Source organism: Parasteatoda tepidariorum, chromosome 5, assembly GCF_982258835.1.
Source record: "Parasteatoda tepidariorum strain Cologne lab strain chromosome 5, Ptep-v5.0, whole genome shotgun sequence".
NCBI lineage: Eukaryota > Metazoa > Arthropoda > Arachnida > Araneae > Theridiidae > Parasteatoda > Parasteatoda tepidariorum.
The window spans coordinates 56,937,655-56,956,955 of record NC_141759.1 but is presented as its reverse complement, the minus strand read 5'-3'; the positions used below and the strand labels follow the sequence as shown (position 1 = coordinate 56,956,955).

The following is a 19,301-nucleotide window of genomic DNA, read 5'->3' as shown; positions in this document are numbered from 1 at the left end:
TGAGTAATAGTAAGGGACAGTTGTTTTTTCATGCGACTTATAAAAAAAATAGAGATAAATTTATAATGAATAACAGTTTAAAAATCTTTATAAACAGCTTATACAAAAAAACAAATAAAGTCAACTTAGAGCAAAATACCTTTAAGAGACTTTGCATATCTCAACAAATGTCCATATGGGTGATCAACTTGTAAATCAAATTTAATAGTTTGTAATAATATTCTTTCCAGGGTCATCACTTCTTCCTATAAAATAGTAAAATGATGTTCAAAAAAATTAATTCAGTATATTATGGTTGATACATTATTATAATTGAATATTATATTTGTGTATTATGTACTGCGTGTTATATTTGTATGAATGTTTTTGCCAGAAAACCCTGCTTTTTTCAATTAAAAACAATTAAAGCTTTAATTGAAAAACACTTTTAATAGGATTTCTTAATTAAATTTAATTCCTTAAAGTACCTGCATAACTCGAAACCTCTTTATCCCAAATTCTTCCCCTTTCCCGTGAGATTCGAGATAAACAGGTAAGACTGCATATAGTATATATGATAGGTATTAAAAATATTTTTCCTAAATAAACTTTAAACACTTGTTTGATGTTAATTGTAATTTATTATTGCTATAAATTTATCACTTGAGAAAATATGCTGGCATACATAGTAAGATGGTGATATCTCTCAACAAAATGTGAGAAATATCAAAAGAAAAATTAGATGGTGTTTAATATTTTTGAAAAAATCTTAGTATCACTTTCAATATCAAATAAAAACTTTAATGTGGTTAAGGGTGCTTTTTACTCAATAGAATATTAAAAAAATTAAACAATGGAGAAATATATGACAACCGAAGCTGACGTCGTACCAGCCCCAGAAGTCATAAATGTAAAACCCTTTCTATCTAGAGAGCACGAAAAATGTCTAAGTTGCTCTCTCTGTACCCCAAAGGTTTTGTCAAGTAGAGAGAAAACAGAATACAAAATATGAAAACAAACACAAAAGTATAGTACTCAAACTAATACAAAAGAAAACAATGCTCAAAAACTTACTTAAAAATAATAAATAACAAAACCAAAGAATGCAACACAAGGTGCTTTTTTCTCTTAACTATTTTTAACTTTGAAAACTTTTTTTGTGGTATGTAATAAAAAAAAAGTTGCTGCCTACAGTAAGCTATAAGTGATCTGATAAAACAGGGATGAGATTAGTCAAAACGCAAAAAAGCTGAATTTCCACAATAGTAAATTTTACGCAAACGCAACCCTTTAATAACAAATTCCACAGTTTAAGGTAATAAATGATGTGTTGACATACAATTGTGTACTAATCTATTATTATAAAAACGATTACATTGATACTTAACATTTAGTGGAAAAAAAATTTCCAATTGAAAAAATAAAGCTAAAAATTATATTTTTCCTCAGTTTACATAAGAGACAATTATTACTTGAAAAACTACCTGGTTAAACAAATTAAAATTACTGAGAATATACATTAATATTTCATTTCTTTTAATAAATAATGTTATGTGATTTATAACAAATATATAAGTAATATTACTTCTTAAATTATATTGGAAAAAAAAACTTTAACAATGGACCGAATCATTATGTTCATATTATAGTCTAATCTAACTACAGTCCTCTGAAACATATCAATAACAGTGAAGTAGAAATATATAGTAACTCCTTAACATACAAAAATTGCTATTTTAGTTTGAAAAATTACATGACAATCAGCAACTGTTTAGATAATTGTTTTTTATTTGATAAGAATTTTGCATTTTATAGCATAAATAGCAGCAATTATAAATAAAATTTTAACTCTCCCCCCCCCCCAAAAAAAAATTTTTTTTTAATTAAATTCCTTTTTAAGTGATTGCTTCTGTTTGCTATATCTTTTATGTTTGCTATATTTAGTCGTTAGTCCATCTTCAAACATCTTGTGACAAGTCCTATTTTTTCTTCTTTGCAAGCACAGAATGTAAGTTTTGAATATATTCTCTTCCAGTTTCTCTGATGTTGTAACACTTACATATACTAATAATCGCCGTTAGAAATACAGTCACCCTTATAGTAACTAATTAAAAAAAAAATTTACTTCTTACAAGAATCGCGGTAGTTGATCTTAAAATTGCGTGAATATGAATAACAATTATGGATTTTGAAATCACATGAATATGAAACTAGATATAAGATTTTGAAAATGAGAAAATACAATCTGGGATATAGAATTTTTAAAATGCGTAAATACAAATCACAATTCATAATTTTTAGATCGCGTAAATACGAATCATGATGCGTAATTTTAGATTGCATAAATAAGAATTATGATGCGAATCCCAATGCCTTATTTTAAAATCACGTATAAATACGAAGATCAATGTTTGATATTATAAACCGCATTAGCAAATCAACACACTGAATTTTAAACTTGCGTGAATACGAATCGCTACATAGGTTTTTAAAAAGACGTAAATACGAATCACAATATCGGAATTCCAAATCTCGTAAATAAGAAACGCAACGTACAAAATTCAAATCATGTGAATAAGAATCGCAACAAGCAAATATGAAAAGCTATGTTTGATATTAAAATCATGCGAATAAGAATCGAGATATTAGCAGATTCCAGGCTTGGGACCTCTAAAAGGCTTGTCAGAAGCAGCGTCGTTAGAACTACGAAAATCGGATCTATCTGGAGGGTGGTAAAAAATTCGAAAAATCTTATCTGCTGCGTGTAAAAGGAGAGAAAATAGGTAAAATAAGTAAAAATGAGAAAGGATTGGTAGCTATGTAGTTTGAATTTTCTGTTTCTCTTTGAAAATCGGTGAATTTTCTGAAAAAGCAGATAACTTGTTAAAAAAAATGAAATTTTTAGAAAATCTGAATTCTTGATACAAAAGCTGAAATTTAAGAGATAAAAGTGAAAAAAGCGGAAATCCGCTAAAAAGGGGAAAAATCTCATCCCTGATAAAAGTATGAAGGACAGCTGCATTAACCACTAGTGTGATGTTTGAAAAATTTCTGTGAAATATAGTCTAGAACAGGAGTGCCAAACTCAAAAGCTAACTTGGGCCAAATGAACAATGCTTAAATTTAGGTGGGCCGCAAAAAAAATCAATGTTCATAAAAACAAATATTTTTATTTTGAATAGTACATTGTAATAAACATATATGGGTCATTCTCACAAAAATAGTCATTTTCATGTCCCCAGTATATTTTATGTTTGTTTTACAACTTACGAAAAAAAAAATTTCAGGGAAAGTGTCCTTCAGAATGCAAGCTAACAAAAGAATAAAAATAAAATTATCAATTTTTATTTTTTATTAATTTTAGCTAATAAAAATATACCAATATGTCATTCCCTCACTTGTCCCCACTGCTGATTTAAAAAAAGAAAAAAATTGTTTCTGAAATAAAAAAATTTTTTTTACAAATTTGTGTTTTTTATTTGAGAATATTGAAATATAGAATTCAGAAAATAAATTTTAAATTTAATTTCTGATAAAAATATTAACACAGCACTATTTTAAACTTTGTCCCCAGTGTTTCGCGTCATTCCCTCACAACAATGTTCTTATCACCTGCAATCATCTTAGAATAAAAATATTTCAATAAAAACTTCAGAAGTTAACAACTGGCATCATAGAACAAAATTGCAGTATGTTTCCATCTTCAACTTAAAGAAGCTTTGCTGTGGAATAAATTTGAATGAATCAAACCAGGTAAAATTTTTTACATTTGTCATTCCCTCATGTCGTTTTTTAGAGTAAAATAAAATACAACTTCATCGAGAAAGTGGATAATTATATGTTGCTTTCTTGTATGAATATATTTGTATGCGATTGACTTCAGAAATTAATAAAGCCTAACTGTTATTTTTAAATTTTATTGAATTCGTCATTCCCTCACTAGTGTATAAAGTGAGGGAATGATTCAAGATGAGTATATTATTAAATTTTTTTTTGTTCAATCGTGCCAGCCAATTTTATTTCCCAAACCTGTAAAAACTATTAAATATATAAGACTAAATTATAATAAATATTAGATATACTTAGTATGTTATCATTTTCAAACTTTAGGTAGATGTAACTTACATAAAAACATGTATTAAAATAAAATATCATTCCCTCACTATTAGTGTCAGTCCCTCACTTTTTAAATAGTGAAAATAATTAATTTACTTATTAATTAATTTGAAAAATAAATTAATAAATTGATTTATTAAACTAATTAATTTATTTATTAAATTAATTAATTAATTATTAATTATTATAAATTAATAATTATAAATTAAATATTTAAAAAATTAATTAATTTAAATATTAAGTATAATTTATAGGATATATACTTTCTTTATAATGCCATTACATATTTCTATTAATATAGAAAGTTTCAAAGCTTTTTATTCACTTTACTTTTTTGGGATTTTATGAACTGAAAAATGACAGTTTTCGTGAGAATGACCCATATAAAGTTAAATTATTGTTTACGTTCTGATACTTCACATCTCTTCTCTGCTACTATCTCTTCAATTTCGTGAGAAATTTCATAGGCCGAGACTACTTTCAAAATTGACCCAACCTGAGCGTTATTAATACGGTTTCGGACAGGAGATTTATTTCCATTCATAACAGAAAATAATTGCTCTCACTGAAAAGTACTGCCAAACATGGAAATAAAATCATATGCGAGTTTTCGCGTATTTTCAAACCTTTGCCGGTAAATATTTGTAAAATTCAAGCACACCCACTTCAATGAATTTTGCCTTCAACTTTGAGTCTCAATGAATCTCAATCACTTCCATTTGCATATAACTGGGTACTGAGTCTATATTTATTGAGAAAATCAAAGAAAACAAAAAAAATTTGTCTTCCAAAGAATTATAATCTTTGAACCTTGTTTCAAATTCTGTTCAAAGATTTAAATTTTTTTTCTGCTTATTTTTTATACGATATAGTATCATCTGAACTAGATTTTTTCTTGTTGCGAGTTGGGAAGTGCGTTAAATCTTTATTTTTCAGTTGCCTTTCCCCAAAAAATAGTTTACGTTAGAATACATTAATTATGTCAAACATGTTTGTAATGATCTGACCCTTGCCTTGTAACAATAAATTTAAATCGGATAAGTGTTTGGTTACACAAAAGATAAATCTTGCAACCATATTTGATCGGAGAACAAGCTTGTATCTTGATTTTTAGTTTGTAAAAACTTATATATTTCTTCCTTCGCATCCCAGAATTGTTTGAGAACCTTGAAGCAAGATAACCAACGTACCTCGCTATAGTAGGATAAACCTGAATATGTACTAACTGATAGCTTAGTGTGAAACTGTCTCCATTTCAGGCAATTAGAATTTTACATTTTCGTACGTACAATTTAAAATGATCCGTATAGTTTATAAATAAAGTATATTATAATTTTATATACTGGTTTCGTTTCTAATTCACATTTCCATTTTATTTTCACTTTGTTTCGGATCTATTGACCGGGCCATAAAAAAGTTCATATCGGGCCACATGCGGCCCGCGAGTTTGACACCCCTGGTCTAGAATATTAACTTTTAAGTACTTCAAAAAATATTTTTTCTCTAGGGCCATTCAAATATTACATTAGTATCTAAGAGAGGTGGAACTTGCTTATTTAGGATGACAAGAAGGAAGGATTGTTAAGAGGAAAGTTATGTGAACAGTGCTTACGTGCAACACAAAATTCATCGAAAAATGAAAACTGCATTTTGAAAAACAATTTTAAATGTCTCTACATTTAAAAAAGTTTATGCTTTCGTAACCATTGCTTTTTTAGAGTTATTAAAATGAAATATTTCTTCTTGTTGATGAAATTCATTTGCATAAACAAAAAAATTGCATGTTTCTTTGTTTTAAAAAAATGACACAATTCAGCAAATCCTGCTTCTATTAAAAACATATTAATCATTTTATGTAAAGAAATCAATATTAACATTTATTCAAGTTAATGTAAAGACATGATTTAAAATCATTTCCCAAGGTCCTTTAGTTGCTTTTAGCATATTGTTGCACATTTTAATTAGTGGACACAATAAAAATATAAAACTTAAGTAAAGCAGGTGAATAGAATATCAGAAAAAATAAGGTTTTTCAATTTACAGGTTTTAAATTAACTGAGCTCATACACTCTATAATTTTTTTTCTCTGCCTATAGATGACAGAATCCCATACCTGTCAGAGGAGAAGACAAATATGCATACAAAGCAATGAAAAAACTTGTGAATAGTGGCCATAACCTTTTATAAATCCAAAATAAAGGATAAAAGAATTCAAAGAAGAAAAAAATGTAATATTAAACAATAAACTTGAAATAAAGCAAAGTAATATAGCTCAAAAAAGCATAGCTCATAAAGTAATATAGCTCATAAAGCAAAGGAAAATAGCTCAAAAAGCATGATCCAGAGTTTGGAAAGTTACAGTTTTTATTTTTAGTATTTTCTACAATAGGGGTCTGTCTAGGTTTTTCTGAGAGATACATATTTTGTGAAAATTTAGACATAATTTGTGAAAATTAAAAATTATGTTAAAAAATCAACACAAAAAAATGGTGAAAATATGGCTTTATCGTTTCTTATGGGATACAAAAATAAAATTTTAAGAGAAAGTATTTTGTGGGACTACCGTTTTTTCTAAAGTTGAATTTGTGAAGGTACCGCTAAACTTGTAGTAAATTTGGCCTGGACAGACCCCTGTACAAGTAATAAAAGTTTTAGAAAAACAACTTAGTTCTTTATTTTTTAAAAATAAATTTTAGAAAACCAAAAGTTAATTCTGTTCAATAATTTCAGATGTACTGTTTTTGATCCCTGTGATGTTTTTTATAAGAAAAGCACTGTCTAACAGACACACTATTGTATTATTATATGACAATTTCAAGGAAAAGTTAATCGGTAAACTTATTACAGTAAAAAGTTAGGCTTACTTGAACAAAATTTAAAAAAAGGAATTTAATTGATAAAAAGATAGCATCCTATTTTCATAATTTATGATTTAAGGATTAAATTGTAAATAAGACATGTTTTTGGAAATTAATTTCCAAGTATCTATAAATATTAAAATTTTAAAAAAATGAGTAGGAAATTATCAATCTCAGGTACAGGTAGTGTATATAATATACCTTTAATATATATATAGCTATAAATTCTACAAATCACACCTGATCAACAAAACCCAACAAAAATATTACCTTAGGATCATCTCCGAATTGTGAAAATTGATTGTCGCCAAGAAAGCTCTTAGCTGTTCTTATAATATCTTTACACTTCTTAGGGGTTTCTTCTACCTTCCCAGCAAGAAACAAACAGCAACAAGCTGTAACCTGTTAACGAGAAACAAAATACTGAATATTTTTTCAAAATATTTTGCACTAATCACAAAAAAAAAAACATTAAATAGAGAATGTTCATGTTTATAAGACAAATAAACTTATGCATTTTATTATTAACATAGGGCTAACTTCGATTTAATATTTTTTGAACATGCTACAGGCATAATTTAACATGCAATTAACAATCTATATTTATAGCTTCTCTTCCTAGACTTTTTGGAGAAAAATAATTTATTATTTTTAACAAGCTATATGATTGTTTTATTTTAATTTCAACAGTAGTCAGATTGCAATAAATACCAAAAGGTTATGCCATAAATCCCCTTATATTAATGTAATTTACTTACTTAAGCTCTTTATTCCATCTGGAGCAAAAGGTTTTCAGCCTCCTTTTCCATGCTCCCGGCTTAGGATTTGGTTTCCATTAATTTATTAAATTTCACTCTCTTAAAATCAGTTAGCATTTGTCTCTTCCAAGTCATTATTAGTCTTCTTTTTCTCTGTTATTAAGATCTCAGGTAAGTAAAACATGTATCTTGGTATGTGATCTGTACTTTTTCTAATTTATTTCTTCTCCTACTGCAGTGAACTTTATATTTTCTAAAATTGCTTCATTTTTCATTTTAACAGGCCAACAGATTTTAATATCGATGTAATGGTATCGTATATTTCTTTTATGAAATGTACTTTATATTTATTTAATTTCTATATTAAAACAATATTCAAGTTCTGTAATTGCAAATTGGAAATAATTATGGAATTTAAGTTGTAATAAACTTAATGACAGTAAATAGGATTCGGAAAATTTTTGGTCATATTATTATAGAATTCTGATGCTTATCAAGGCAGTAATGGAAAAATCAAAATTAGAAATTGCTTTTAGCAAGGATGATATAATAGTAAATAATCACTAGTTACGATTATGCATATTTAAAGGGGGGAAACCATTACAAACCAGAACCGACCTATGTAGAAAAGATATTCTATGGTTTAGAGATAAAGGAAAAATTATGAAACAGATTAATTTAAAATGACCAAAAAGAGGTTGAACTTTTGGAGGAAAATTAATTTTGGTTAAATGACTTTTTTTAGATTCCAAGTAATAACATTTTTCGAACACTGCGATTTTTAAAACACAAGCATGTACTAGCGCTATAGAGTTACAAGTTTTAAACACTTACGAGCCTTAAATAGTTTTATGAAACTATAGAAAATACACTTTTAATGCATTAAAAGTTTCATAACAAAAATTAAAAGAAACAAAATTTCGAAAAGATAAATAATCTATGTTAAACAGGGTTGGGTTTTTGACGTCAAAAAGTGGTTTTTGACATGACAAGGGTATAATACTGGTTTAAACCATCAAAAACCCGTTGAAAACGTCAAAAACTGAAGTTTGCCAAGAAAATATATAAACTTCAAAACTACCAACAGTTGCCATGCATTATATGGAAATTTAATTATACTATAGGTAATCAGCAGGTTTTAAAATATTTTTTTATTAAAATTAAGGTAAAATAACAGATTTAAAATCTCAGAAATTTATATTCAAATGCATGTGCAGAAAAATTTTGCACAAAAATTGTTTAAATATTTATATTTTGAAAAAAAAAAATTTTTTTTTTTTTTTTGATATTTAAGAAAATTAAAAGTTTATTACCATGCATTTTTGACATATAAGGAACATATAACTAATATTTATATTTATAAGGAACTTACAAGTTATGTTGTATAAATACAAACTTGATACAAGTGTATAAAAAAAAATTTAATGTTAGACCGAATATCTTTACTATCCAGTATGTCAATTTGAATTTAAAAGTAGTTATATTTATGAATAATGATAAATATAATTCATATTGTTTATTATATTTATTTATAATTATTACACTTATCATTTTAAAACAATTTTTATCTCTTAATATTTTTTTCTCCACTTGTATTAAGAATACAAATAATGTATATCTTGAAAGCAAGAAGTAATTATTCAACAGCTGAATATTTAGATATTCAACAAAACTATATAGTATTCAGCAAAATGAAATTCACAAGTATTTGGATAAACTAAATTTTCAGCATAGTAAATGAATAGGCTGAATATACTGTAAATCGACACTAACTACTCTGTGTATTTAACAGAAAGCACTTAAATTTGTATTGTCTTATGTTAACTATGAATTAAAAAAAAATTGAAGATTTAAAATTCAGAATTACAGATTTTTCTGAAAAACTAACAACCAATCACAAAAGTCAAACTAAACAGAAGAACATTACAGTCACTGATCCATGAAATATTTAAACAAATTATTATGGAAATTTTTTAATTATCCTAATTAAATACATAATTTTAAAAATTAGAACATGCATCACACTACATAATCAAAATGAAAATGATGGAAGTAGAAATTTAATTCAAAATTCAATAGTCTAGTTCATTTGCTCCTCGCAGCATACAGTAGCACATAACTAGTTTTGAACATTTTTCCACCACCAAAGTATGTTGAAAGCAGTTCACTAATCCCCCTCCCCCCAGTTTACTTTAGAAGAGCTAAAAATAGACAAAAATTCCCTGATTGAGAATGTTGCATGTGTCCATTCTGTTTAAAAGATTTTTCTTTAAAAGATGTCTAATGTACAAAACTGCTAATGTTTATCTTTAAAAATGTCTAATTTTTAGTATAATCTATATTATACACTAAATTTGGTTTTAAATAAATTTCTTCATAATATCACTGCAGATTTTCAATAACACATGAAAATGAAAACATAATATTACAAAAGATGTGAGCTTTCAAAAGTACAAGATTTTGGTTACTATTCAAAATATAAGTGTTTCTTCAAAATTTTCAATTTATTTTTTCTAGAACATATTTAGAAACACTATCCCTTATAAAAAATATATAAATTTTATGTATTAATTAAATTTCACATATGAATATAGGTTTTTGACATTTTCGACAGTGAGGTTTTTGACGTGACGGTTTAAACCATGGTTTAAACCGTCAAAAACTGTCACATGTCAAAAACCTGCCAACCCTGATGTTAAATAAATATAATTTCAAATTTTAACTTCTCAATAAAGATTATCTGGAAGCAATTCCTATTAGTTGCTTTTTTAGTTAAAATCTCTTTTATTGAATTCCAATTTAGTGAAGGACTAGACTTAATGAGCCTTTTTCATTTCCCAGGCACCTCATTAAAAACAGGTCTTGCTGTACTACATAATTTGTTAATATAATCATAGAAATATAATGAATTGTGAGATTTTAACTTCTCAAGTGTTATTGTTATTGACTTCTAGTACATAAATAAGCTAAATTTAATAATACTTTTTTCCTCTTTAATTAAATATTTAAAATTCCAATCTTTATAAAGATAAATCACAAGTATATTGTCCAAAACTAGTTTAACCTTGGCTCATGATGCACAATTAAGTAAATTTCAATTTTTAATTAAACATTTTAAATTAAAAATTGACTTGTCACACCCTTCATATTCTTAATTTTTAATAGAAAGAAATCAAACATTTTCAAAATTTTAATTTGAATGAAAGCATCTAATAATCATAGATTTAAAAATATATCAGAGAACATAAAGAGAAATCACTTACATATCTTGGAAATGTTCTGAAACTGTGAAACATGTAAAATCTGTGAAAATAGACAACACCTGTTGCCATAGTATCATATCGACTAAAGGAAGTTAAGGCGGAACATGGAATAAGTAATTTAAATATACAGTCAATTACTGCTTAAAGGAATACTATTGGTTCAAAACTCTATTCAATTAAGCAAGTTAATCGATTAAAAGAAGAGTGCATTATTCTATATGTTATGTTTTACGAAGTTTTACTTTTAAATATGTTTCAATTAAAAATAAACTCATTTTTATCATCAATAAACTATAATCAAAGCTGTCATTATAAAGTATAAATACCTCTTAAAGATAAATCAATGCTTATGAAAAATATAATATACATAATATAACACTATTTCCTTTCGAAAAAATCTGTAATTGGAGACTGTTTTGATACACATAAATATCGAGTACTTCTCTGCTTCTTTTTCCAAGTTGCACAATACATTATAGTCACTTCCATTGTACTCAAAATAACATCTTAAAGTGGCTAAGGAATTGCAAATCTCATTAATTGTTGGAGGAAGGGGATTGTCCCGATTTTCTTCTGCTTGCTGGTCTCCTTTGGCACTTGCCAGGATAATCTCTTCTGCTGATTTGATGTCCTTCTCTTCATCCAAATTTGCTAACTCCGCACATTCATTATCTGTTGAGTTCAACCCTTCAAATTCAGAATTCACAAAAATGTGCTTTTTTAAAGCAGCTTTAAACCTCTTCCAATGAGACACTATTCCATGCTCTTTTTGAAAAATGCAGTGCCATCAAGAAGTTTTTTTTTTATATGCATATAAACTGATTCTTCTATTGAAGATTCTTATAAAGCCCAAGACCTTTTGAATCACTTGCAGTTGATAGCAGGCTTTAAAGGAGTAGAAGATTCCTTGATCCAGGTTTAATTTTGCTAATTGAATTCGCGAGAAGAAATTGTAAATTAGGAGATGGAGTCAATTTTATGGCTCGAAATATTGTCCAAAATAAAAATATTTTTTATTCGACTATTTAAAATATCGAAATAAGCCAACAATTTTAAAAATTGTTTTATTTCGAGAACATGTATACAGAATAGGCCATGTTTCCAATTACTGAGGGCTCAAGCTTTTCTGTACCCTGCTTGATTTTAAAAAAATAAATAAGTTGATTTATCTTTATTTCTTATTTTTATTATTTCTTATTTATTTCTCTTCATCTTGCCAATGTTCCTAGTAGTATTGGAAGATGAAAGAGAATTGTTTCATCAAAATTGAAAACATTCTCAGCACTATATTCTTTCAACAAAGGCACTCAAACCTTTTCTCTCTAAATTCCACATACAGAATCATTTGTAGAGCTAGATTCTCCATGTCAGATCTTGAAATTCGATCTGCAGAGCCAATCCTTTAAAGCAATAAACTTTTCATAGTTTTCGAATTTTATGTGATTTTTATTGCTTTTTGTTGAATTATTGCTTTGTTGATCAAAGCATCTTTGGCTTGACGAGCTTGAAACAAATCTAACATTTCCTGTCTACGTCACCAAAATTCAAATTTTTAAAATTTATTGCTTCCAAGATTTTTTCTTTTTTTATGAACTTAAATGGTTCTTTTTTGTGCAACCAACTCAGAGTTATTCACTGGAGTAACCAATGATTATTATTCTTTCGAGAAAGAAACAATGTGCATTAGTCTGCAAGTAGGTTTTTGAAATTTTGTCTTATCAAAGCAAATAGCATATCCAGCAATAAAAATATTTTATACATTCTCAAGTCATTTCAACAGTCTATATAACATCCTTCTTTAGTGAACATATAAACTTCTAAGACAATTTATTAACAAGTCAGCCTGAATTTATTGTTTCTCATACATTTAGCCTTATTTTTTAAACAACATAGAAAATTTTAATTAAAATTTATCAAATTAATTGTAAATAAGACTTTATTATTTTTTCTTGTATATTTGATAAAATTAAATTAGTTTTAAGAAATACTTTTTCACCTTTTTTATTATTTTTATCAAAACAATTGTAGATTGGAATTCCTGTCCTTGCACAAAATTTTTTAGAATAGTCATTAAAAAATCTGGTGATTTTTTTTCCAATCTTAGTTTTTGTTAGAAATTTCATTGGAATTGAAACGCGATCTTCCCTGCTCACACTCCCAAACTATACCATAATAACTCTGAGGGCTTTTACAGATGATTTCAACTTCGTCCTTGCAGCTTCCACTTAATCAGACATCCTGGTCACAAAAGCAATAAATGAATAAAACAAATGGGCAACAGTGAGCAGTCTAACTTTTTCAATAGATAAAACAACTAACAACTAAAATGCAAACTTGTAAATGGTACATCAATACATCTTAATGGGCAAAAAATTAAAAGAACTCAATTTGGATGAGAACCGAACCTCAACAGGACAAACCATCTGAACATCCAGAAAGACAAAGCTGTTAGGCAATTTCAGGCCTAACAATGAATAGCTGGTGGAAAATGAGGGATAAATTCCAAAAATGAATCATTTACTAAGTCTGCATAAAAGAATGATCTCCCATGCAGCTGCTGTCTGGTGTGTTAATCCCAAAAAACAAATTACATTGCGAAAGAAAATTCAGCATGTGCAAAAGTGAGCATTGCAGTATAATGACTGCTCGCCACATCGTACTACTCTGAACAACCAAAGCAAAAGTTCCTTATAGCCTAAAAGAGATCAGTTTACAAGAACCACAAATTGAAACAAAAGGATACCAACCCAATTAATTTTCTAGAAGATTACAATAATATCTCCAGGGCCCCGACTTAGCCTGAATCAGGCCCAGGGCAAAAAATTCTTTGGGGGCCCCCTCTGCTTCACTACTTCTGTAATGAGGAACCAAACTATATGGAGGTATTTAAATTTTTCACCTCATTGTAGATATATAACTAGAAAATTGACTAGAACCTAAAATAGCTATAAAGCCCCCACCCCTTCAATGGTCAGTATTTTTGTAGCCAGTATTTTTGTAAACACATCCCATTTTGCGATATGCAAAAATACAGGCTTTTGTTTGGCCAAATTTATCCATCGTAATTGTTAAAATTTAGCTGAATTCTGCCCTAGAAAGCCATAGATTTAGGAAAAATAGATTTTTTGTGTTCATACAATAGAATAATGAAGAAGCTAACATAAAACAGATTTTACACTGTACTGCTATTTTGATTTTAAAAAAAAGTTCGTTAAGGAAGGAAACGTAAAATTAACTTTCTATTCAATTTAGGGGCACCGTCTGATGCGGGGGTCCAGGGCAACTGCCCCATATGCCCCTGCTTTAGTCAATTTGCCTCTGGAAATCTCTAAGTAAATACAATAAAAAAGACAAAAATATGCAATGGTGAAACATATCACTACTAAAATTGGCCAATTCCCCATGGAAACATTTTAATCATTATACCATGACTAAAGTCTATTCTCTCCCCTTGGGATCCCCGTTCTTTTTTACTACCTATCACTTTAGTGCAAATTCAACCATCGATTACTTAGCAACAACTGCTCAAACATCAACATGTTAATCTAATTAATGTCTCTCTAGAGAGCACACACCAATTCTAGCTCCTTTGAGTTCAACGTGGGTCAATTGACTCATGGCAGCAATGTATGACACTAAAGTTCTCTCAGGCCATAAACTCACTCAATGTAAAAATCCTAAACATGCCTGAACTAATAGCAAAGCAGAGTGAAAACAAGCCCCTAACCCAACAATTCCCCTAATTCAACAATAACTGAACATAAGATCCTAGCATAGTTGAATAAATGTTTGTTTTTTTTCTTCATTAGAGATCCTCCCCTTAATAGAATAACGCTTGTTTTTACACAACCAATAACATTTTTCACCAGTATACTTGTACAACTAAACATCCTTACCATTTTGTTCACTTTTTTCATCTTTTACACAAATAATTATTGTTTCATTTAGTATTTTTCATGAACCGCGAATTTTATTATACTATTGATTACATCTCAGAAAAATATACAAGATTAATGTGATGTTATTTAATCCTGTATTTATATGCTTTAATTATCTGTCGCATCATACAACTCTAACTATTAACAGATAAATGCCCTTTGAGGGCATAGGCACGGCTGTTGGTGTGTTTGTAGCAAGATAACAAAACAAAACTTTCCCAAAAGGATGAGGACATTTTATTATCATTAGTTAATTGGAAACTAGTTAATTTAAATTGTAAATATATATATATATATATATTTAGAAACTAAACTGTTTTCACTAAATCATTTGCATTTTAATCATAACCAAATCTATTATTGTTTAAAAATAACTATGGAATAATCCTACATAAAAGGAAGAATTCATTCTATTTCTGGAATTATAAAATTTAACAATACATATATAGATTGGAATTAAAAAAAATTATCAAAAACAATTCTCAATATTAATTTTAGAAAAATAATTTAATTTTGACCATGGAATAGCAATTAAAAATAACAAATAAAGAAAAAGGATACAGTCCCATTTTAGTGCCCACATTAATAATAAAACGGGCTCCTTCTCTTCGATATCTGTTCTCTTTATCCACGTCGATGCCATCAACGATGGAAGGAGTTCGTTTCAAATCTTTCTTCTCATAATACCAGTTAGGCATTAGGACTGTCATAGCAACTGAAATTATAAAGTAAGATTACAAATGGAGGAAGATGTGATCACATAACTAAAATCATAGAATTTTAGAAGTTAGAAATCAGAGAAGAAAATTTAATTAAATAAATACTAAAAACAAAAAATGTCTTCAATTCAAAAATTTATGAACTATCTACCCAATACCCCATTCTATAAAACAACATTTGAATAATAAAATTTAAAAAAACTTTCACACTTTAAAACTGCCTAAGGAAAAAACTACTAGCACATAAAGCTTTTCAATTATAGTGACTGCCACTTATAAAATTGCTTGATTATAAAACCAGATTTTAAAACTTAAGATTATAAATCAGTTTTTTTTTTTTTTACTAGGCAAGGACAGATAAAAACCAGGACAAATATAAAAACATGTCAAAACCATTCATTATTGCCTTTATTACTACATCATTATTTTTATAAAATAAATATTTTAAAAAATATAGGCTTAAAAATAAAATGTAAAAAAAAATTTTTTTTTTTTTTTTTTTTTTTTTTTGACTGAATGTTAAGACATTTTTTTTCTGAAGTTTTGAAAGAAATAAAGCATATAAATAACAAAAAAATATAAATAACAGACCAGGTGTATTTGTAAACACCATATTTGAGTGTCAAAGATAAACTAGAAATTCCTCTAAATTTATCCTTGATTCTCAAAGTAATAAAAGGAAGTAACAATTATTTTTCATAAAGTTTTAAATGAATTTAAAATTTTAATTTCTAATGCTACAAATTAAGCAACAATAAGTTAACATTTTAAAAACCTTCAAAAAGTTATGTAAAGTTAAAATTTAGATTATAGTATATTTGTACAATTTAACACTTAAACTTATTTTTTTTTTAAAGGGTAGATATGCCACAGCCTCTAATGTGACTTTAACAAGACACATTTACAAAAAAATTCTTAAAAATAATAAGTGATTTCAGTCATTAAAATTTTTTCAGGAAATATACAATCCACAATCAGTTAGATAAAGGGAAAAAAATCCCATGCTAGACAAATAAGTGTATTTGTAAAGCCTTATTCATAAATATCATCAATAATAAAAAGGTGTCAATCTGTAATCATGGCTCAAAATGAAAAATTCATTTCTATCTTCATATTTAATATCATAATATCAGTTAATAAATTGTCTGAAAAAAAAAAATTTCCTAAAAAATAGCTTAAAGCACACTTTATCCCACATTTATTATAGATACACATTTATTAAAGATATGTAAAAAATTACATACTTTTAAAACTAGTCAAAATGTTCAGTCAATAAAAAAAAAATTGTTTACAAATTTCGCTTGAAGTTATTGTGGATATTTGACCACACGACTCCAATAAAATTATTTAGCTCAATACAACAATTTCTCCAGCTGCCAATCGGCCTTCCTTGCATAAAGATATAAATGAATTTAGATTATTATTGTTTTATCCGTACTTCAATCTTAAAAGCCTCGTAAATATAGTTTAAAAAATCACACGTTACATTTCATTGTTTAAAAATTAATGCTCTGGATATTTTTGTACAAAATATATTTTTTAGTCAGCTACTAGAACGCATTTTGTAGCTCTTTGCTTATTTCTGATTGCTTAAAGCAATTTTCGGAAATAATTCACCACGAACAAGTGGTTGCAGGTCAATAGTCACCCACATACTTAGTCCGACTGTGGTACATTTTCCCCAAACATTAAAGAAGCTGTGGCAAATTTTTGATACGTTTCAGGTCCAAACGCAAACCCAAAACCATACAAAAGACTTTAACAGCGTAAACAACAATCTGCACAAAATTGTCAAATGGCTTATCTATCAGTTTCTACAAATAGTCTATTACCGGTAGTTAACCACTTTCCCTGATTTATTTTTCTAAGTTTTTTGACTGCTTATCTTTCTGATTGACTTTTGTAAAATTGAAATTCATTAACACTTAAAATTTAGAACATTTTTTTAAAAAAAATTGCTGATTTTTTAATAATAGTTTAATGATTATCACATTATCCCAGGGAATGAAATTTCAGATTGAAAATAATAGCCAGTCAAAATTAGCCAGTAGCATTTCATAGTCTGGATTTTCAATCCTTTTTTAGTCTTTTTTTCACAATATTTTTATTATGATGTGATTACTACACACAAATTTCAAATTAGAGTTATCACGGCTTGTTTCCGATAATTATTCACGTTTTTTTCCCCCCAGCTATCTCCATATGATTTTTCAATTTTGGTATTTTTAATACGATAATATTGCAACTCCTGAAGCTTGAATTTAAATAACAACTTTGAGATTCAAGACTATTTTGTTGTTAATTCATGTTGTTTTTTATTATTTCTCTGTAGTTATTTAAACTATTTTTCTCGCTTGCTTTTTTTTGGCATTTTTGCATAGTTATCCAAATTTCGATATTTTTCAAACGTTATTTTGACACAAGAATTTCAAATTTGAGTAAAAATATTTTAATGTAGGGTGACCCGAAGTAATTCACGATCACTCTGTTTCTGGGGTAAATAATGATCACCTAAGTTTTATTTGAAAAAAAAAAATAATAATTTTAATTTGAGACATGCACAAGAATGCTGGTACACTTTACTAAAGCATAACTACATTTACTTAATAATAGTTTTTGTTTCATTCAACTAAATAAGTATCTTTTAAACTGCTCTCTGTATTTTCCATTTCAAAGATGGGTTTCAAAATGTGCACATTTCTGCAAAGATCATAGGAAACTATATCAAATGTTGCCCCCTACAGATGGGGTAATTATTGATCACTGGGGTAATTCCTGATCATTGTCATTTCTTTTTATAAATTGTATTAAAAATAGCTAAGAAATAGCTAATTGTCTTTTCTTAGATAACAGTTCATATTTATTAAGTGGAACAACTATAAAATATATTTTGTAATCACAAAATTTGTTTTTAACTGTATACAAGATAAATGTGTTCTGATTTGCACCATTTCTGGTTTGTCTTACCTTGCTTCTTAATTTTATGAGTAAACATTGTTAGAATAATTTTTAAGTTTATAAATTAGCCTAATACAGGGTTGGGTTTTTGCCGCCAAAAAATGGTTTTTTGTCATGACAATGGTAAAAACCGTGTTTTTACCGGTAAAAACTGTAAAAAACCTACTGTTTTTCTTTCATTTATGGCATATAGTGGACAAGATATTATTTTCACTTAATTGCAGAGTTCGTGATTTTTTTGATTTTTTTAAAAAAAATCAGAAGAATCAGATTTTTTTTATTTAAATCGGATTTTTTTTATTTAAATCAGATTTTTTTGATTTTTATTCAAATACACTGTAAGAACTTTAATTTATGATTTAAAAAAATTATAAATGTTGAATCAAATTAACTTAATATTAAAACTATATTGTAACAATATTTTAGAAGCTCAAACTAAAATAATTTTTCATTATAACACATGGCTTTGAATGCATAGCAATCATTTTGAAACAAATGCATGATTAAAGACTAGATGAAATAGAGAATTTAAAAAATACTTCAGGGGTCTGTCTGGGTTTTTCTAAGAGTTACCTATTTTGTGAAAATTAAAAATTATATTAAAAAATCAACACAAATATAGTAAAGATATGGATTTATTGTTTCTTACGAGACACAAAAATAAAATTTTAAGAAAAAGTATTTTGTGTGATTATTTTTCCTAAAGTTGAAT

General features: G+C 27.4%; 1 protein-coding gene across 2 annotated transcripts in view; it reads right to left on the bottom strand.

The window, feature by feature from the left end:
• Nucleotides 1-19,301, bottom strand: part of LOC107446550 (uncharacterized) — a 58,324-nt gene that overhangs the window by 28,377 nt on the left and 10,646 nt on the right. For both annotated transcript variants that reach the window (XM_071185680.2, XM_071185676.2), the window contains 4 exons: nt 15,474-15,627; nt 10,975-11,056; nt 7,224-7,355; nt 140-245 (listed from right to left, as the gene is read on the bottom strand). In XM_071185680.2, coding sequence (XP_071041781.2) covers nt 140-245; nt 7,224-7,355; nt 10,975-11,056; nt 15,474-15,622 — 469 coding nt within the window. In that variant the 5' untranslated portion in view covers nt 15,623-15,627. The remainder of the gene's footprint in view (nt 1-139; nt 246-7,223; nt 7,356-10,974; nt 11,057-15,473; nt 15,628-19,301) is intronic.